The 21,592-nt window shown below is 42.7% G+C and overlaps 1 protein-coding gene across 1 annotated transcript in view; it reads left to right on the forward strand.

Moving 5' to 3' along the window:
* Positions 1–3,386: 3,386 nt before the first annotated feature.
* Positions 3,387–21,592, forward strand: part of ATPAF1 (ATP synthase mitochondrial F1 complex assembly factor 1) — a 28,399-nt gene continuing 10,193 nt past the window's right edge. The window contains exons 1-7 of the mRNA XM_068964395.1: positions 3,387–3,712; positions 7,370–7,478; positions 12,420–12,464; positions 13,087–13,149; positions 16,077–16,127; positions 17,253–17,300; positions 19,537–19,632. Of these exons, the coding sequence (XP_068820496.1) occupies positions 3,387–3,712; positions 7,370–7,478; positions 12,420–12,464; positions 13,087–13,149; positions 16,077–16,127; positions 17,253–17,300; positions 19,537–19,632 (738 nt within the window). The remainder of the gene's footprint in view (positions 3,713–7,369; positions 7,479–12,419; positions 12,465–13,086; positions 13,150–16,076; positions 16,128–17,252; positions 17,301–19,536; positions 19,633–21,592) is intronic.

The raw sequence follows: 21,592 nt of genomic DNA on the forward strand, positions 1-21,592 counted from the left end.
GTTCCTTAAAGGCGGGTCACTGAGTTCTGAACACTGAGCATCCAGGGCCAGCATTTGTAAAGTCTAATGGAAGGAAGGGACTCCAGCAGGGGTGTTTCCTGGACATCGTGCACCCCTCCTGCTTCTACCAGGGCCTGACCCATGCTCTGAATTAGTGGTCCTCTATCCCCGACCCACAGAGCAGCCTCCAGGACAGGGCTTAGGTCCCTCAGCAGCTTGTTGTGTCCCCAGGCTTTAAGGAAAAGTTGATGGATACCTGTCCCGAATGGGAACTGGGACAGGGTACACCCAGAGCAGTGGGCAGCCCTGACCTCAGGTCTACTGTGACAGTTATCACCTCCTTCCTTGGCTCTTACAATCTCTTTTGTTTAATTACCTTCCCTCAGCCAAGTGTTGGCAAGTGTTTCTGGGGCATCTGGCCCTATGGGAGCATCCCACAATCTGTCCCTACATCTCTTTCCAGCCTCACCTTCCTCCCCATCCTTCATACACGTTTCCCTTCTAACCAGGTGACTCTTCAACAGACCCTGCCCATTCCCATCTCTGGAGCTTTGCTCACACTGCCGCACCACCTAGAAGTGCCCCTCCCCACTTCTCCCCTCACCCCATCCTCAAACACCTGCTTATCCTTCAAGGCTCAGCTCAACACCCCATACTCTGTGACAGACAGTTGTTTCCATCAGCTCCCAGAATTTCACCACGTCCAGTTTGAAGGCACTTTGAGAGTTGTCTAGCCCAACTCCCAGCAGATGCTTGAGTCCTAGAAGCAGGTCTCCTCTATGCACCAGTAATCCCTAGGAACTGCTTGGGTCAGGGACTTGCTCACACCTCCTGAGGATACGGGCAGCTCAGAAAGCTAACTAAGCCCAAATCAGCCTCCATGTAGGTTGCACAACTAAGCTTAGATTGGCTTCTTGGCACCATCTAATCACTCCCTCTTTAAGCCTTCAGCATGGCACCTAGGGATAATGAGCCTAGATTTCTCTCCTGGTTCCACTTAATCTGGGCTCTCCTCGCTGGCTCCTGCTTTTCAGTCTCCTTTGCTAGTTTCCCTTCTTTTCCCTGATCTCTAAATGTCAGGTGCCCTAGGACTCAGTCCTTAGCTCTGTATCCACATTCATTCCCTCAGTGCTCTCCCCCAGACTCATGGCATTAAATATCATAGCTACACTGTCAACTCTCACTGTTATACCTCCAGCCCAGCTCACTTCTCTGAATTTTAGACTCATATACCCAAAAGCCTGACTGACATCCCTCCTAACCAGTCTATTAAGTTATCTCAAACTACCTCGTCCAAAACCAAACTCCTAATGGCCCATCTTCCAGTATCTACGCCAGCCTTCCTCCTGTGTGTAAACGGCAACTTCTTCCAGTTGTTCAGGCCAAAAACCTGGCAGTCATCCTTGATGCTCTTCATTCCCTCACACCCACATTCACTCCAGTAGCAAAATCTTTAGGCTTTGCGTTCAAGACATGCCCAGAATCTGACCACTGTGCCATCACCATCACTTTAGCGCAAGCACCATCCTCTCTCACCTGGTCGCCCTATAGTATGACCAGCTGTCCTTGATTGCCTGGGATTGAGGGAGTGTCCAGGACATAGGACTTTTGATGCTAAAATTCGGGAAATGCCAGGTAAACTAGGACAAATTAGTCACCCTTCCATCCTTGTCCCCCATGGCCTATATTCCACCAGCAGTCAGAATGATCCTTTTTAAAAGTTGTGCTTATAAGCTACCCACCCCAGTATTCTTGGGCTTCCTTTGTGGCTCAGCTGGTAAAGAATCCACCTGCAATGCAGGAGTCCTGGGTTCCATCCCTGGGTTGGGAAGATCCCCTGGAGAAGGGAAAGGTTACCCACTCCAGTATACTGGCCTAGAGAATTCCATGGACTGTATAGTCTATGGGGTTGCAAAGATCGCAAACGACTGAGCTACTTTCACTTTCTATACTCAGAACCCATAGTGACTCCCCATCTACTCAGATTTAAAACCAAAGTCCTCAACCAAAGCCTACAAAGCCCTGAAAAATCAAACTGCCTGTCCCCATGCCTCCTTCACACAGTCACTTCCTTGCTGTTCCACAAGCAGGGCAAGCATGCTCCCGCATCAGGGCCTTTCCACTTGCTGTTCCATCTGGAAGGCTCTTCCCCCAGATATGCATACAGACCATGCCTCATTTCCTTCAGGTCTCTGCTCACGTGTCCCTTTATCTCTCTCTCTCTTAGCCTGTTGTTTTTTGCATAACGTGTTGTTATCACCTAACATTATTTATTTATTTATATTGCACCTCACCCTACTAGGTTGTAAGTTCCATGAATTACTGTAAACAAACACCTAAGAATTTCAGGCAGCCAACTACTCTGAAAATAAGATAGTGGAATAAAGAATATAAAGTGATGCGGGTGCATCAAGAGAAGTCCCTTTGAGGTGCTCTCTTGTGAATTGAGCCCTACATGATGAAAAGACAGCCACGTGCAAAGGGAGCAGCCAGTGCAAGGATGCTAAGGCAGGTACAGGCCGGCACACTTAAAGGACTGCTGATCTCTGAGTTCACCACACTACTCCCAGCACAGGCCAGGGCCTGGGGCCCGTCTCCAAAAATGCAGGTTGAGCTGAGCAGAGGTGAGAGTGCTGTCCCTGCCCCTGAGAGGTCCACCATTCAAGAGGGGCTTCTAAGGTAAGCCCCCAGACTGGAGGAATTTCTTGAGGACTGATTGGTGCCATCACAGGGGGCCTGCTCCCGGTGAGACACAGGTATTGATGTCACTGTCCAAGTCCAGGGGATGAAGAAGATGATGGCATTGCGTGGAGAGACAGCATTTCACGTATAAGGACTTGTTAAGGACAATCCCAGGTGTGTCTCTGGGGAGAAGAGTAGTTCAGTTTGGCTGGAGTTCAAGGCAGGTGTCAGGAAGCAGAAGACAAGACCTCAGAAACAGCTGGCATCTTGAAAAAAATTCAGCTTTTGGGCAAATCTCTTAGTGATTCTCAGCTTCATGAAACCTGCCTCACGTGCTATGAATCAGAGAGCGTCCTGCATATAGAAACGCTCAGTGAAGAGATGCTGCTGCTGTGATTAACAGCTGCTGAAAGGGCCTTCGATGCTGAAGGACGACGACTCCAGCGTGTGCCTAAAGAATTTAAGGCAGCAAGCACGGTGGGGACCAGCAGGTCTGAGCAGCTTTCAAGAGGAGACGGCGTGCAAGGGCTGCTGGTCGCGGGCTCCGGGAGAAGACGGGCGGGGACGCTAGATCGAGGCAGGGGCGGGGACCCAGGCAGGAGCAGCGAATCCCCTGCCCTCCACCTGGCCTTTCCCCGGCGCCCGGAACATTGAGAGCGCGGAACCTCGTTGCCGAAGCGCGGGCGCGGCGGACCCGGAGGACGATGGAGCGGGCGCGCGGGCCGCGGGCCGAGGCCCACGCGCCTGGGGAGGAGGAGGAGGTGGGAATGGCCATGGCTGCCGCGGTGGCGGCGGCCGGTGGCGCGGGCCCGGCCGTCTTGCAGGTGGCCGGCCTCTACCGCGGCCTATGCGCAGTGCGCAGTCGCGCCCTGGGCCTGGGGCTCGTGTCAGCCGCGCAGCTGCGCGTGTTCCCGGTGCGCCGCAGCTCGGGCCGGCCCGCCGGGGGAGCCGACGGCAGCGGGGTCGGGGACGAGCTCGAGGCCAACCCCTTCTACGACCGCTACCGCGACAAGATCCAGCAGTTGCGCAGGTGCGGGCCCCGCCGGCGGCGGGCGGGGAGGTGGGGCGGCGCGCGGCCCGCGGCCCGCTCTTCTGGTGTATCTGTATCTGGCGCTCTCAGTCCTTCCAGCAGCCCTGCCAGAGGACCTCTGTTTCTGCCCCCACTCTAAGATCACACAGCTAGTGTGAGAGCCGGGAGTCTCTGCTCCAGCTCTTTTTTTTTCTTTCTGCTTTAGTTCTCAAAACGCTAAGGTCGACTCTTAAGACAGCCCTTAAGGGGCAGGCACGTCCGGGAGACCTGTCCTCATTATCGAAATGGGAAAATAGAGCTCTGCAGAGAAGGGACTTGACTTGCTCAAGATCAAATACTGAGTCAGCTGGAGCTTGACCTAGAACTCAGGGTCCCAGGCTTCTAGCTAAGGACCCTAACTACAAGGAAAGGAGATCAAAAAGTAATACTGTGGCTGTTGGTTCTCAGTTGGACCCTCATTAGGTTGAGGAACTGAGGATCAGAGAGTTAGAGGCCTGCCAAAGGTCACGCAGCTGGTTGGGATTTGTCTGACTTGGAATCCCAGGTTCCTAAAACTACCCTCCACCTTCTAGAGAGAAGGTCCTGGACATTAGAAGTAGATATAAGGGGGCATGCTGCTGCTGCTGCTGCTGCTGCTGCTGCTGCTAAGTCGCTTCAGTCGTGTCCGACTCTCTGCGACCCCATAGATGGCAGCCCACCAGGCTCCCCCGTCCCTGGTTTTCATAATGGAGCCAAAGAGTTCAACTGGGAAGAGCTGAAGGAGATCAAAACTGAAAATTGAAGGGACTTGGGAGAGAACCCGGCTGGGTGGGCAGGCGGTTGTCTTAGGAGGGAAAACCTAAATTTCTCTGAATTCTATCATTTCTGCTTCCACAGCCTTCATGCACTGCATCGTCTTCACCTGGAGTACCGCAGTCAGCCTCTGACTAGTCTTCCCCTCTTCCAGTCTTGCACCCGTCTACCCCCAGTCCATGTCACTACTACTATACTGATCTTTCTTTGAAAGAATAACAGGATACATGAATATTTTTGCTTTCCTTCAACACCATTTAGATATACTCAAGTATTTGTCTTTTTTAAAATCTCTTCTTGAGCTTCATTCCCCTTCAGTCTTTTCTCACTGGTCGCTTTCACAGACAAGCATCTCAGAAGTGTAGTCTACATATACTCTCGAGCACTGCAGAGCTCCTGTTCATTCTTATTCACCAACAAATGAATGACTGGTTTTACTTTCCTTCCTCACTCAATTGTTTCTGTCAGTATTTACACTACTGTTACCTCCTGAAGAGTGGCTTTCCAAGGCACCCCCGACTTTTGGATAATGTCCATATCCTTAGTGTTCCATAAAAGGCCTTCGTGCTCTAGTACCTGCCAGTCTTTCTAGCTTTATCTCTTGCCAAAACTTCCTTTGAGCTCTGTGGCCTAGCAGAAAGGAATAAAGGACTGGTGTTGGGGGCAGATGTTCCAGGTAAGGGGGCACAGCAGCATAAAAAAAGGGACAGCGGCATAAAACCACCTCAACCATTTGGGAATATTTGAGCAAATTTTCATCATACTACCGGTAGCACTCTAATGTACATACTTACTTGTCTTTCTGTCCTGCTAGGTAGTACACTCCTTGATGTAGGTACTCTTTCTTATGTATTTCTGTATCTCTAGAACCCAGCAAGTTAACCAACAGGCAAGAGACAACAAGTCAAGTTTGTTGAATAAGTGAAAGGGAGACAGGAAGGGATAAGTCCTAAAAGAAGTTGAGTGAGAGGGGAGGGAAACCTGTGTGCCTGCTGCTGCTGCTGCTGCTAAGTCGCTTCAGTCGTGTCCAACTCTGTGCAACCCCATAGACGGCAGCCCACCAGGCTCCCCTGTCCCTGGGATTCTCCAGGCAAGAACACTGGAGTGGGTTGCCATTTCCTTCTCCAGTGCATGAAAGTGAAAAGTGAAAGTGAAGTCGCTCAGTTGTGTCCAACTCTTAGCAACCCCACGGACTGCAGCCTACCAGGCTCCTCTGTCCATGGGATTTTCCAGGCAACAGTACTGGAGTGGGTTGCCATTGCCTTCTCCGACCTGTGTGCCTACAAAAAGAAAAAGAAAACATGAAGTAGAGGGAAAGGGAGGCATGAAATGAAAGCAGGACCGAAAAAAAAAAGTCAGTAGAACCTGTGCCAGACTAAGGAAACGGGCAAGATAGAGCATAGCCATGAGGCCCAGGACCAAACAGGTAGTGTCTCTCCTAAGATAATTTAGAAGGAATTATAGTCCTCATTGGCTAGTGCTGGAGCACGCTCACTAAACCCAGGTTCTTGGAGCACCAGCCACAAGTTCATTGTGAGCCAAGGGCAGGACAAGCCTGTGTGCCCTGCTGACCCAACTCCAGTCTAGCCCCTGGGTTTTTGCATCACTCTACACTGGTGAGCTACAGAATTTCATCTAGCTTTAGGCCCAAGATAGGTAGGACATGCACAACGAGCATGTCCAGAGAGCAGGTCCACAGTAGGGAAAGATTTACAAATCACATATATGAAGAGGGGCTGAAAACGAAGAATTTTAACCTGGAGAAGAAAAGCTTAAGAGGTGACATAAGAGCAATTTTCATGTACTCATAAAAAAAACTAGATATTTTCTCTCGTTCCTGGCAGGGTGAAAGATACAGAGGGTTAGACAGAGACCTGGAATGTCTTTGTCATAAAAGATGCCCAGGGTGGAGTACACGACAGGGCTTTGCTGCCTAGGCCACCCCTCATCCTCTCCATCCACTTACTGGCAACACTGACCTAGGTCCTGGTCAGGCAGATGCCACACCCTACCAGCTGGGGCCCCAGATGCAGCTCCTCATCGAGGAGGAGTTGGCCCTCCCTGGAGGGGAGGAAGATCTGCCAGAATACATGGCGGTGAAGGCGGTGGTGTTCGATGTCACCTCCAGAAAGGAGTTGTATGGAGAAGAAGCACTCAGCGGTGTCTTGACCAAGAAGAAGACCACCACAGGAGTGACCAGGATGTCTTTAGATCCTGCAGACCTCACCCATGACACTATAGGCCTCATGGCCCGGGAGCTGGAGCCCCTGTATGACATTTTCACCAAAGCGTACACAGCCTGAGCTTCAGGCCTGAAGAACGGCCCCATTTTGACACAAAGGACAAATTCTGATGTTCCATCAACGTGTTATTTGGAGAGAGGATCAGGGGAAACTCAGGTGCTAAATCTGCAAAATAGGCTGCCGGAAGCCTCTGGATCACAGGGCTTTGAATGGAGATTTGCCCAAGTGGGGGAAGGAAGGAAGATGGCTGAGAGTTAGATGTGTTCTGGTAAAAGCTTGACAGTGGGATTTCCTGTCTGAGGAGGTGACCGAGAAAGATGCCCACAAAGTAACCTTTCCCATCTTGAGGATTCAAATTCCAAGTACCTGAGAGGCGAAGCCCTGTGGCACCCTAGGGAATATCCTGCAGGAGAAAAATGTTATACAGGCTCCATGAGAATTAAAAATAGTTGAATAAGTGGATTTCTTTGTCCACTTTCTTGATTTGTAGGTCTGTACTCAGGGTAATTAAATTAAGACAAATGATGTCTGTGCCCCATCTCTGAAAGTGAAACATGGTGTTTTCTTATTTCAAAATCCAGAAAGGCCCAGGTGGTTTAACTTTTTGTTTACCTTTGATCAGGTCTGACCCAGCTGCTTTTGAGTCCAGACTGGAGAAGCGCAATGAGTTTAGGAAGCAGCCAGTGGGGCACTCCAAGCAAGGTGACTTTATCAAATGTGTGGAACAGAAGGTAAGAATCGCCCCTTTGGGTGCTGTTGGCGCACCAATACTCTGCACCACCATGCCTGACCCTTATCCTGGGAATGGACTCATTGAGGGGTCAGCTGGATAAACTGAACTCACTCTATCTTTACTCAGCTCAGTCGCCATCTGTAAATTCTATTCTGCTCTTTTTGGCAAGGTATTAGAGTCATGGTGGAGATATAAGGGGAGGAAAAAGATAATCTCTGCTTCCAAGGGGTATAGTCGAGTGGTGAAGGCAAGATACACATGACAGCAGCTATGGGAATTAGGGAGGAAAAGGTGCTTAATGCATGTTAGCTTTTATTATCCTTAAACAAGAATCAGAGCTGGAGAAAAGCATCTTGAAAGCTGTGTACAAGCAACACTACCTATTTGCAGGTTCTGCATCCACAGATTTCACACCTGTGGATTCAACCAACAGAGGATAGAAAATATTCAAGGGCAGGGTGGGAAACTCTAGAAAGTTCCAGAAAGCAGAACTCCAGTTTGCCACTTGCAGGCAGCTATTTACTTAGTGTTTATTGTATTTATAACTATTTATATAGAGTTTACATCATACTAGGTATTATAAGTAATCTAGAGATGATTTAAAATGTATGGGAAGATGTGCATAGCTTATAAGCAAATACTATACCATTTTATACAGGAGAATTGAGTGCCTACACATTCTGGTGTCTTCAGGGGTCCTGGAACCAATCCCTGACTGATACTAAGGGACACTTGTATAGGAAAATTAATCTAATGCAATGCTTCCACACTTTTTGACCATGACCCACAGTAGAAAATATATTTTACATTGCAATTCTTTACACATATATGTATATGATTATAACTGAAACAAAATTTTTACAAAACAATACTTACTTTTATTGCATGCAATGAACTCTTAATATTATTTTCATCTTTTAAAAAACCCTTGGCCACAGTCCACTGAATTTATTTCACAACCTACAATTTGAAAAATATTAATCTAGGCTGGTGCACAGAACAAATCCAAGTGGGAGAAACCAAAGCCAGGGAGAATATATCTAAATGTGGGCTGCATGGGCCTGAAATAAGGTAGTTACAATGGAAAATTGGGGTTCTACAGAACTGTACAAAAAAGATCTTCACGACCCAGATAGTCATGATGATGTGATCACTAATCTAGAACCAGACATCTTGGAATGTGAAGTCAAGTGGGCCTTAGAAAGCATCACTATGAACAAAGTTAGTGGAGGTGATGGAATTCCAATTGAGCTGTTTCAAATCCTGAAAGATGATGCTGTGAAAGTGCTGCACTCAATATGCCAGCAAATTTGGAAAACTCACCAGTGGCCGCAGGACTGGAAAAGGTCAGTTTTCATTCCAATTCCAAAGAAAGGCAATGCCAAAGAATGTTCAAGCTACCGCACAATTGCACTCATATCACATGCTAGTAAAGTAATGCTCAAAATTCTCCAAGCCAGACTTCAGCAATACATGAACCGTGAACTCCCTGACGTTCAAGCTGGTTTTAGAAAAGGCAGGGGAACCAGAGATAAATTGCCAACATCCACTGGATCATGGAAAAAGCAAGAGAGTTCCAGAAAAACATATATTTCTGCTTGATTGACTATGCCAAAGCCTTTGACTGTGTGGATCACAATAAACTGTGGAAAATTCTGAAAGAGATGGGAATACCAGACCACCTGACCTGCCTCTTGAGAAATCTGTATGCAGGTCAGGAAGCAGCAGTTAGAACTGGACATGGAACAACAGACTGGTTCCAAGTAGGAAAAGGTGTACATCAAGGCTGTATATTGGCACCCTGCTTATTTAACTTCTATGCAGAGTACATCATGAGAAACGCTGGACTGGAAGAAACACAAGCTGGAATCAAGACTGCCAGGAGAAATATCAATAACCTCAGATATGCAGATGACACCACCCTTATGGCAGAAAGTGAAGAGGAACTCAAAAACCTCTTGATGAAAGTGAAAGAGGAGAGTGAAAAAGTTGGCTTAAAGCTCAACATTCAGAAAATGGAAGATCACGGCATCCGGTCCCATCACTTCATGGGAAATAGATGGGGAAACAGTGTCAGACTTTATTTTTTTGGGCTCCAAAATCACTGCAGATGGTGACTGCAGCCATGAAATTAACAGACGCTTACTCCTTGGAAGAAAAGTTATGACCAACCTAGATAGCATATTCAAAAGCAGAGACATTACTTTGCCAACAAAGGTCTGTCTAGTCAAGGCTATGGTTTTTCCTTGGTCATGTATGGATGTGAGAGTTGGACTGTGAAGAAGGCTGAGCGCCGAAGAATTGATGCTTTTGAACTGTGGTGTTGGAGAAGACTCTTGAGAGTCCCTTGGACTGCAAGGAGATCCAACCAGTCCATTCTGAAGGAGATCAACCCTGGGATTTCTTTGGAAGGAATGATGCTAAAGTTGAAACTCCAGTACTTTGGCCACCTCATGCCAAGAGTTGACTCATTGGAAAAGACTCTGATGCTGGGAGGGATTAGGGGCAGGAGGAGAAGGGAATGACAGAGGATGAGATGGCTGGCTGGCATCACGGACTCGATGGACATGAGTCTGAGTGAACTCCGGGAGTTGGTGATGTACAGGGAGGCCTGGCGTGCTGCGATTCATGGGGTCGCAAAGAGTCGTCCACGACTAAGCGACTAAACTGAACTGAACTGACATTGTAAAAGGATAGGTGTTTCTTTTACTTGGAAAATAACTTTTTTGCCTTTCTTGCTCAGTTGTGAATGACTCTTTGAGGCCCCATAGACTATAGCCTGCCGGGCTCCTCTGTCCATGGAATTTTCCAGGCAAGAATACTGGAGTGGGTTGCCATTTCCTATTTCAAGAGATCTTCCTGACCCAGAGTTCGAACCCTTGTAACTCTTGCATCTCCTACATTGGCAGGTGGATTCTTTACCACCAGCGCCACTTGTGAAGCACCCTTTTTAGCCTTGGTATCCCAAATTTTAAGAGAGTTCATTCAGTCTTAATGATTGGTTGAGTTAATCAGAATCAGAATAGTTAATGGATTAATCATTACAAAGTTGAGGAGCAAATTCAACCTCTTATGACAAATCTAGTTTCCAACTTTGTGTGAGCAAACAACTCTACTACAAATATTTTGTCTAATGTAAGTTCCTAAAACATTTATAGTGTCAAGATTACAACTTAATAGCTATTGGAAATATTACTGTGTTATAAACTCTCAATATTATATGGGAAAGCTTTTTGCCCCCTTTTGAAATAAGACTTAGAAATTCACCTTTATGATGACAAGAGCAGAATAAGTAAAGATTTAATTTAAATTATGGCAATTCTTAAGTAAATGTTCACTTACTGTCTTTCTTCTCTTGCTGGAGGAAGGTTAATAACTAATGGCTCTATTTCTAAAGCCTTTTCTTTGAGTCGTTGGTTCCCTACTACATAACACCAAACATCCCCTTTTTGTAATAAATTGTATTTAATTTATTATTCTATTCTCTCTATTCTACCCTGAAATGAAATGTAGACAATAGAACCTACCTACCCATATAATGTCAGGGGGAAAAAAATATAGTGCCTTAATTTTAATAAAGTTTCTTTTTTAAAAAAATACAGATAATAGTATGTAAGTTCTTAGGCACAACTATGCTATGAGACCTAACGCAGTCATCAGGTACTTTTACCTCTATGTAAAATCGCCATGAATACTTAACACAGCAAATGCCAACTGGTACGAGGTGTTATGTTGGTGATTATAAAAATTCCCGAACAATAGCAGTGTTGTTATCAGTGACTCTCATGAGATTCCACAAAGTATTGGTACAATCTTCTCTTAAGTTACATATAGTTGCATTTCTGAAAAATTCACTATTAAAACTGTTTGAAAGAAGGAAGAGGAAGGGATGGATGGAGGAAGAAAAGGAGAAAGTTAGGTCTAGCTAGACATTGAAAAGTTATATGAGATGAGGGAAAAAATTCTTCATTATGTAGAACTCACCTGCAAAACTGCAGTTCATTTGCCACTACTGCCCCTCCAATAAATGCAGGTATAACCATCCAGTCAATTATTGTGATAACAACAAAAAAAAACAAGTCCCCATAGATTTCCAAAGCATCTGTAGTAGAGATGCTTTAAATGTTTCTTTAATTGCTCTTGAAACTTTGGCCCATAGGGTGTGTCCGATAGGTTTGTCTATACCAGGCTTTCGTCTAGTTTGTAGGTACTGGTTCTATAGACATCGTTTATGAAAGATTTTAATTCATTAAAACACAGAGTAATGAAAAGCACAGTTTAATGCAGAAAGTATGTTTCAGTTTCAGATTCCCAGGTGTGGATTATGCTCTCTGAAACATAGTCATGAGCTGAGAAATTGAATGGAAGACTCAGAATAACCCATCCCTACTATCGGAAACAACTCCAGATAGGATTTCCTGCTGTGGCCTTTATCTGAGAGTGAGTTAGGAGAGAAAATAATTACTTTCAGTTTTTCTTGGCCTTTTGTGAGGGGGAGTCTAATTTGAGGGTGGGAATACATTGTAATATGGATTACTGGAAAAGACTCAATAGTCTGCTGAGGATGCCTGCCTTCAGAAGTGCTGTCACAGATGAGAAGCAGCTTGGAAAAGACATTCCATTTCTCATCTCCTCGGTGGCTCACTGGGAAGTGGAGCACAGGAAACCTAAGCAGACTTGTTCTGGGAAGGAGTGCCTCATCCAGGGATTGAATGGATTCTCAGTACCAGGAGATGGTGTTTGCTAACAAAGAGGTTTCTCGTCTCTGCATCTCAGAATCAGTCAAAAGCTGTCTCACAAACAATAACTCTTAGAACAGTTACTATATAGAGTGGAGAGAAGTGAGTTCTTAGGTGCAACATTACTAAATGAGGTATTGGCAGCTCATCTAGAGAGGGTGGTCTTTTAGAATAATATCCTGTCCCATCCTGTATTTCAGACACTGGGGAAACAGCCTGTGAGCAGAGGATTCACTAAGGACAAGGTAGGTTTCTAATTAAATAGCCAAGTCTGAAGTCATGTGGAACATCTGTAACAAGAGACTGCATATTTGAACATATGTACTGTGGTTCAGTGTTTTTGTGCTTTTCTAACTGTGGAGATTAGAAATATTTTTATGAATTTTTGTTATGATTTTGTTAACAGTTTTATTATGACTGCTACATAGTGTGGGTCCTGGAGTGCTAGAGGAAATGTAGTGATACCTTTCCTGTCTATAGGAAATAGTTTTAAAAAATCAAATAAATACATGTTTACTCTGTCATTTAACTTGCAAATAAGGAACCATTTCTGATAGAATAGCAGTTAAATTAAAGGTAACAACTGAACTTTCCTCTTACCAGCTGCAAGCTGCATTGCTCATGAGTGAGTGTGAAACTTTTGGGAAATCCCTGCATATACTCCCTGAAAATAGAACTGTGAAACCTGCCTGACCCTGGTGGCTGCCTTCTGTGAGCTTGTGGGTTTTTTAATACTCATTCTGTACTTACTGAAGATCTGCTTTACTCTCCTAACATGATGCTTCCTATAAGGCTTACAGATAGAATTAAACTGTTTTATTTTTTCCATTGTAGGTGTTAATTGCCTTTTATTTTTTTTCCTTTCAGACTCTCAGTTCAATCTTCAACATTGAGATGGTGAAAGACAAAACTGCAGAAGAGATAAAACAGGTAATGAATGAAAATGAATTGGCATACTTTATGAAAATATGTGCTTTGTGAACCAATCTGAAAGTAGAGATGGACATACGTCTCCTGATACCTCTTCCTAGCCAAAATGAAAGGCAATCATTGAAAGCAAAAGTGATGAATTACATGAAAAATAGTGCATAAGAAAACTTGGTCTCACTCCTGTATGTCTAATCAACTCACATTTCCCCTTTCTTTTTCATTCCTGTTGTCCGCATCTTATTTAAAACCATCCCTGCTGTCTCCCCGGGTGACTGTATTACCTTTCTAAATAGGTTTCCCTGCTCTTACTTCTCTTCCTCCCCTACCGCTGTCATATCCTCCCTCATTCAATCCCCCTGAAGTTCTGTTCATAGTGTATTGCTGAAGAATAGACTCTAGAACCAGGCTGCCAGTTTTAAGTCCAGGCTCTGCCACTTACTAGCAGATTGACTTTGATAAGTTAGTTAACCTTTCTAGGTCTCAGAGTCCCCATCTGTAAAATGGACATAATAATAGTACTTACTTCATGGAGTCAAACTAGTTAATATTTACAAAGTACTTGCAGCAGTGCCTGGCACAGAATAAATGCTATATTTCTGCCTTTAAATAAAAAAATAAAAATAAATCTTATGAAGTAACCTGCTCTCAAAAATTCAGTGACTTCCCATGTTCCTTTGTTTGACATTCAGAGTCCTCCATTATTTTAGGACCTTCTGCAGGAAGCCTTCTGGACACCTCCCATCAAAGCACTCGTGATCTGTTCACTTGTTTGGTCATTCCATATACCCTGATTTGCATTGCTACTTAGATCTGCATGTCTGATTCTTTTTTCTATAATTAGAATATAATAGGCAATTTATCGGCATTCCTTACAGTTCCATAATTGTATTCTAGGTAGATTGAGAGAATCAATACTAAAAGTGGTATACTGTGTGTCAGGTGCTGTACTTAGTGCTTTATATGCACTATTTCATTATATTCTCATAATCCCCTTATAAAATAGGTGTTGTTACAGGGAACTCTGCTCAATATTATGTAACAACCTAAATGGGAAAATAACTTAAAAAAGAATAAGTATATGTATATGTGTAACTGAATCACTTTGCTGTACACCTGGAACTAACACAGCATTGCTAATCAGCTATACTCCGATATAAATAAGAAGCTAAGGAAAGAAAAAACCATAAAATTTTTTAAAAAACTAAAAAAATAAAGTAGGTACTATTATTCCCAATTTACAACTGAGGAAATTAACTTAAAGAGATAAAGTAACTTACTTAGTGATAGAACTAGGATTCAAACCCATGTCTGTTTGAGTCTGCATCATATTCCCTTACCAGAAGTTGTGCCCATTGCTGTGGGTGTCCTTGGGTCCTATATCATTCATTTCAGCAAGCGTTTATTAAATATCAGCCTCTGTGCCAGATGTAGAAATAAATGAGGGACCCCTCCTCTCAAGGAATTTCAGCCTAGTGAAAAGACAGACACGAAAATAAAAGGAGAACAGCACAGAGTTCTAGCTTCTGCTAATTTATGCTTAATATAAAGTCTCCAGGAAACTTCAAACTGCCTTTGGGAAGAAGTGCCAATAGAAAGTGGACACCAAGTATGTCCTTTAGGAGAGAGAGAAGCCAGGCCCAGGAGGCCTGACCATTACATGACAAATATCATTCCGACCTATATTTTTAGATACAAATTTGTGTTCATTCAAATAATTTTGAGTAGCCAAGGTCAACTATGTTAGGAAATATCTATCAGTCTCATAAATTCAGTGTTGATTCATAAACTATCTGCTAATATAAATTAAATAAAAATAAGCAGGACATGCTGTCCTTAAAATGAGGAGGCAGTATTTTGACATAAAAAAAGAAAAGCATAGCAATCTTAGGCTGCATTGATGAGGTGACTTGCCCAGGTCCTAGGAGGTAATACTCCTTCTGTGCTTTGTGATGGTGAGACCTCACTGTATGATTAGTGTCTTCAGTTACCCCCATCCCATGTGTTTGGGGATGTAGACAAAGCAGAGCAGCTCTAAAGGAAGGTGACCCATTCTTTAGCACCAGCTCACTTAGGTATCACATGGGCTCTGATGCCTTCCCTAACTTCTGTGCCTTTGCTAATGCTTGTCACTCTCTGCTTAGAATGTCTCTTATCATCGCTCCTACCTGTCTGTCTTCCCAGACTCCCCATTCATCTGGCCGACTCCTGATCATTCTTCAGGATATAGTTCAAGTGTCCCTTCCTTTGGTACTTGTCCCCTAAATCGGATGAAGTGCCTCTTTGTTGTCCTCAGAGCACATTGGCTATGGTTTGCATTGTAATTCTGTTGTGCTAAGTACAAACATTATTTCAAATAATGTTTCAAATTATTTTTTCAATAATATTATTGAAATTATTATTTCAAATAATTATTTCAAATTCACAGTAATCCCATGAGGTTGATGTTATTGCTGTTTTATCAATGATTATATTGTTGTTATTTAGTTATTTTCGATAGTTTGCCCAAAGTAGCGTAGCCAACAAATGACAGGAGCTGGGATTTGTGCCCATATCTGCCTGACCTTGAGACTTTGGATTCTCTGAGAGGGCCCACAATTGGCTGGGGACTGTGGGTTTGGGGAGAGAAAATAAGGAAAAAAGAATGTGTCTGTTATACACAAAGCATGTCTTAGAAGAAGTGATTAACAAGGTCATAGAATCTGTTTCTCTGACAGGAATTTGCTACTAAGAGTTACAGTTTAATCATCTAGAAGCATAGATGCTATTAAATCTTTTTTGTAATCATGTACAAGTAATAAAGTATTACGTTGGATTTTCTTCCCTGTTATCAAATAACATATTACTCTGAGCAATGAAAGCTGTCACTGCTTCTTGGTGCAGGTTGAAAAGATGACCGACGGGTCACAGACACTCTCTTTTTTGTACAGATTTGGCAGCAGTATTTTGCAGCAAAAGATACAGTCTACGCAGTTATTCCTGTAAGTAGTTTGGAAGGGAAAATGAAAGTGTTACAGCACGAGGGTCAGGGCTCTAACCTTAGTAGGCAGTTGCTTTTACTGTTCCTGTGTTTATTGCCTCTTGAGAACCTACATTTATAGCTCTGAGGGTTTTTATTATGCCCTGAGCACCAAAGATTGGGAGCTCCATATGGTATATTTATGGCTCTTGTTTTCCCTCTTTCTGGTTTAGAAATGTCTCTTTGAGTCAACTCTCTGACAAGGGAGCATGGTATAAGTTTATGTTGCTGAGCAATTTCCAAGTGTCTTTTATTTCTTTTTCGTGTTTTCCACTCAAGCTGTTGGAATTTAGGACAGGTCCTCAAGCATACCTTCCTTCCCTTCTTGTCCATAAGTGACCTATCCCTGAGCTGACTTGGAGCTTCCCAAGCTTTTGAGGCATCTCCCTCCTCAAAATTGCTGCCTTGGAGATAGTTACGGGCCGCTGCTTGACCGTGGAAGATCTGTGACTTGGAAGGAATGCTGCTGACTTCTGGTTTAGTGTCCTGCCACCTTCTACCAGAAGAAAGCATTTTATGTTCTAGGTTATCAGCTAGTTCATTAATTGTTCTCTGAAAAGGAAGTAGCTTTAGATTAAGTTTGTGTCAAGTACACAAATATACACCTAACTTACACGGGTTAAGTTTAAGGAGGAAAATGTACAGATGGAAAAATAAAGCCAGGCTGTTTGGTTGTTGTTGAGAGTATTGCTATCTTTTTTTCTCTTCCTCTTTTACATATATATCCTTTCCTTTCATGAGTTCAACACCCAAAAGAATCTGTGCTTTTCATGTTATTTTAAATCTCTAATACTGACTCATTGTTTGAGCAGGCCTTCTTAGCTCTCCCTCATACAGACTCGGTGGCAGAGTCCCCTGAAGAGTTTAGAGCATTTAGGGTATCCACTTCTCACACATAATTCTGATACTGAATAAGAAAGCATACATCTGGTTTTTCCTCTCTGTTGTAAGAGGGGTTTGTAAATGATGCAATTGAGATTGTTTTAGTTGTATTTTAGTTCTGGAGTTCAGTCTTGGTGACTTAAAATGTGATTATGGCCTTTTTTATTTTCTTGTCTTTGAATTTTATTCTTTTCTAACCCTACAGAAAGAAAAGTTTGATTTGATTTGGAACCGGGCTCAGTCCTGCCCAACAGTAAGTTTCCGATGACCATGAGGATTGCTTCTCAGTGCTGCCAGACAAGGATGTTTTCTAACCATTCTCGTCATGTTCCACGCTATCACACATTTTATAGTTATTTAACAAAGGTGTTTACATGTTGATTGTACTGATAAATGAGAGTTTTAACCTTAACCCTAACTAACCTTGTGGGTTTGCCCAATAAGTCTGTGGCTGTTTAGCTCTCTGAAACATCTCAGCCCTTTCTGATATGAATCTTAATCTATTAATATAAGTGGAAAAAAAGAATATAAGTGAATGTTGGAAACAACACCCGAGACCTTAATCTTTTCAATTTCCTCTAAGTTTCTCTTCTCTTGGCAGTTTCTTTTCAGTTTTGACCATGCTATTTTGATTATATATGTCTGAAAGGAATTATGAAATTGTTGCTGGAGTAGTGAGCTGCCAGGAAACAAGAGAAAGGGAAGAGGTGAGGTGGGTCAGCTGACTTGGTGTCTGTTCTGATCTCTGAGGTTCTCAAAAAATGCTTCTAAACATTGCTGAGAGAAAATTAAAAACATCTAAGTAAATGGAGAGATATACTGTGTTTGATGACTCAGTATTGTTGGCATTTCTCTCCAAATTGAGCTCTAGATAAAATATAATCCAAATCAAAATCTGTATAAGCTTTTTTTTTTTTTTTTAAGAAATTCACACACACACACAAAATTGACAAGTTGATTTAAAAAAGTTGTTTGGATATCCAAAGGATCTAGAGTAACAAAACAGTTTTGAAGAAAAAGAGCAAAGTTAGAGAACTTACATTACCTGATTTCAAGACTGTGATTTCATAAAACTACAGTAATGAAGACAGTGTAGTAATAACATAAAAACAGACACATACATGAGTGGAGCAGAGTAGACAATTCAGAAATAAACCAATTAATTCAGAAAGCAGTCTGGCAGTTTCTTTGTGAGTTAAGCATGACCTACCATACTACCCAGCCATTCTGCTCCTACATATTTTCCCAAAGGAACTGAAAGTATACATTCATTCAGTGACTTATACACATGTATAAGCTGTTCATGGCAGCTTTATTTGTAATAACAGAGGCTGAAGATATCCAAATCTATCACAGGTGAAAGAGTAAAGAAACTGTGTACAAAGCAGTATAGATTCTGTGGTTCCATTTATGTGAAATTCTGGAAAGCCTGACCAGTAGTGAAAGAAACCGAGTCAGTGGTTGCTTAGGAACAGTTGGAGAGAGGGAGGGATGAATTACAAAGGGATTTTGGGGCATGATAGATACCTTCATTATGTTGATTGTGGTAATCCTGTTGACTGTGGTTTCACAGTATACATGTCAAAACTATTTTAATTGTACACTTTAAATATATGCAACTTAAACCTCAAATATACCTCAAGAAAGCTTTAAAAGCTTTTTTTCTCCATTAGGTAAGCATTACGGTTATCTCATCTAATATTAGTAATAACAAAACGGAGCCTTAGTGGTTGGCAGTAAGGAGACAATTCCATGACTAATGCGTATTTGGCTGATTATACTTTGTTTTGTTCTGGTATCAGTCTGTACCACTCCACCCAAGTTTATCTTGAGCATAAAATTAATCATCTCGGTTATTAGAGCCATACTTCAGTATCAGCCTCAGATAGTAGAATATGAAGTGATTATTATAATTGTAGCAAAAATTAATTCAGCAACATGAGGAAGTTTAGAAATTGAAAAGGACCAAAAAGTTCATCAAAAGGATGAGTAAAATTGTGGTAAATATCTATTGTCAATTTCCATATAACAGTGAAAATAATGAATTAATAATATTTATCAACATCGGTAAATCTCAGAAGTATGATATGATGTAAAAAAAGCAAGTAGCAAAAGTATACATATAGTTTGGTAAGATTTAAGTTTTTAAACATGCAAACAGTACTGTTTCTTGTTTATGGATGTATACTTACACACTGAAAGTATAAAAACCTGGAAAGGAATGACAGGTTAGCAAATGCAGGTTAGCTGTCATTGTAGAATGGAATTAGAATGGGTTTACATAGACAGCTTCAGTGAATCTCTAATACTTTCTTTCTTAGGTGGGCTGGGAAGTATAAGAGTGTTACATTATCACATATGAATTTCAAAATACAACAGAAGTTTTAGAAACCAAATGTTGAGAAATGGAGTGAATGACACAGGTGGTTGGACATAGAGCAAGCGGTTTTATTTATCCACTTGTCTCCCTGTATATTCATTTCCCACAGTTTCTCTGTGCACTGCCAAGAAGGGAAGGTTATGAGTTTTTTGTCGGGCAATGGACAGGTACTGAACTCCACTTCACTGCACTTATAAATATTCAGGTAGGTGTCCTGTGTTCATCTCTTTGGTGAAAGAAGCCCCCTCTGTGGGACTACGAGCCCTTGCTAAGACTTTAAGACACAGAATATATATTAACTGCCAGCAGCATTTGCTGTAGCACCGATGAATTGTCATACTTCGTTGGGCTAGCTTTTTAGGCCCCATCCAATACCTATGAGTTACAACCTTAAGGTAGGTTCTGTGTCTTAACATGTGTTTTATTAACCAAATCAGCACTATCTAAAAGTGCTAGATGCATATTTTTCATTCCATAAATGTTATTTTGTTTGCTTCTATCCTTCCTTCCTTTTTCTTCATTTTATTCCCAAATACTAGATTAAGAAGTTTGATCCAAAGCATTTGAAGCTTTTAAAATAAAAGTGTTTTAAATGAGATAATCACTAGGATTGTCAGTCTTTATTTGTAGACCAGATCTGGGAATGGATTATAACAGCTTTGGGATGAAGGGAGCACACAACAGAATGAGAATTTTCTTATGACTTTATCCCTTGTGATTGTATCCAAAAATTGTATCATGTTTATTTTTTTAAGAAAAGAAAAGAAATAGCAAGCTTAGAGGAGTTAGTTCACACTGCTAATGAGTCGTAGGGCTGGGTTTGCTTGACTCCATGTCATTGACTCCAGAGTCTGTGAACTTAACCATTAGGCTGTTGTGTTGGAAACTGCCAAGACTGCCCTCCTGAAGCTCATATACAGGTATAGGAAAAAGATCCAGAAACATAATTATGATCAAAATGATAGTGTATCCATAGAAATATGTTCGGGAGAATTGAGAGGCTACACTATTACCGAGAGAGCCCTAGAAGTAAATCAGTTCAGTTCAGTTCAGTCGCTCAGTTGTGTCCGACTCTCTGCGACCCCGTGAATCGCAGCACGCCAGGCCTCCCTGTCCATCACCAACTCCCGGAGTTCACTCAGACTCACGTCCATCGAGTCCGTGATGCCCTCCAGCCATCTCATCCTCTGCCGTCCCCTTCTCCTCATGCCCTGAATCCCTCCCAGCATCAGTCTTTTCCAGTGAGTCAACTCTTTGCATGAGGTGGCCAAAGTATCGGAGTTTCAGCTTTAGCATCATTCCTTCCAAAGAAATCCCAGGGCTGCTCTCCTTCAGAATGGACTGGTTGGATCTCCTTGCAGTCCAAGGGACTCTCAAGAGTCTTCTCCAACACCACAGTTCAAAAGTATCAATTCTTCGGCGCTCAGCCTTCTTCACAGTCCAACTCTCACATCCATACATGACCACTGGAAAAACCATAGCCTTGACTAGACGGACCTTAATCGGCAAGGTAATGTCTCTGCTTTTGAATATGCTGTCTAGGTTGGTCATAACTTTTCTCCCAAGGAGTAAGCATCTGTTAATTTCATGGCTGCAGTCACCATCTGCAGTGATTCTGGAGCCCCCAAAAATAAAGTCTGACACTGTTTCCACTGTTTCCCCATCTATTTCCCATGAAGTGATGGGACCGGAGGCCATGATCTTCCGTTTTCTGAATGTTGAGCTTTAAGCCAACTTTTTCACTCCCCTCTTTCACTTTCATCAAGAGGCTTTTTAGCTCCTCTTCACTTTCTGCCATAAGGGTGGTGTCATCTGCATATCTGAGGTTATTGATATTTCTCCTGGCAATCTTGATTCCAGCTTGTGTTTCTTCCAGCCCAGCGTTTCTCATGATGTACTCTGCATAGAAGTTAAATAAGCAGGGTGACAATATACAGCCTTGACATACTCCTTTTCCTATTTGGAACCAGTCTGTTATTCCATGTCCAGTTCTAACTGTTGTCAGGTGGTCTGGTATTCCCATCTCTTTTTAGAATTTTCCACAGTTTATTGTGATCCACACAGTCAAAGGCTTTGGCATAGTCAATCAAGCAGAAATAGATATTTTTCTGGAACTCTGTTGGTTTTTTGATGATCGAGCGGATGTTGGCAAATTGATCTCTGGT

This window comes from Capricornis sumatraensis, chromosome 2 (assembly GCF_032405125.1).
Source record: "Capricornis sumatraensis isolate serow.1 chromosome 2, serow.2, whole genome shotgun sequence".
NCBI lineage: Eukaryota > Metazoa > Chordata > Mammalia > Artiodactyla > Bovidae > Capricornis > Capricornis sumatraensis.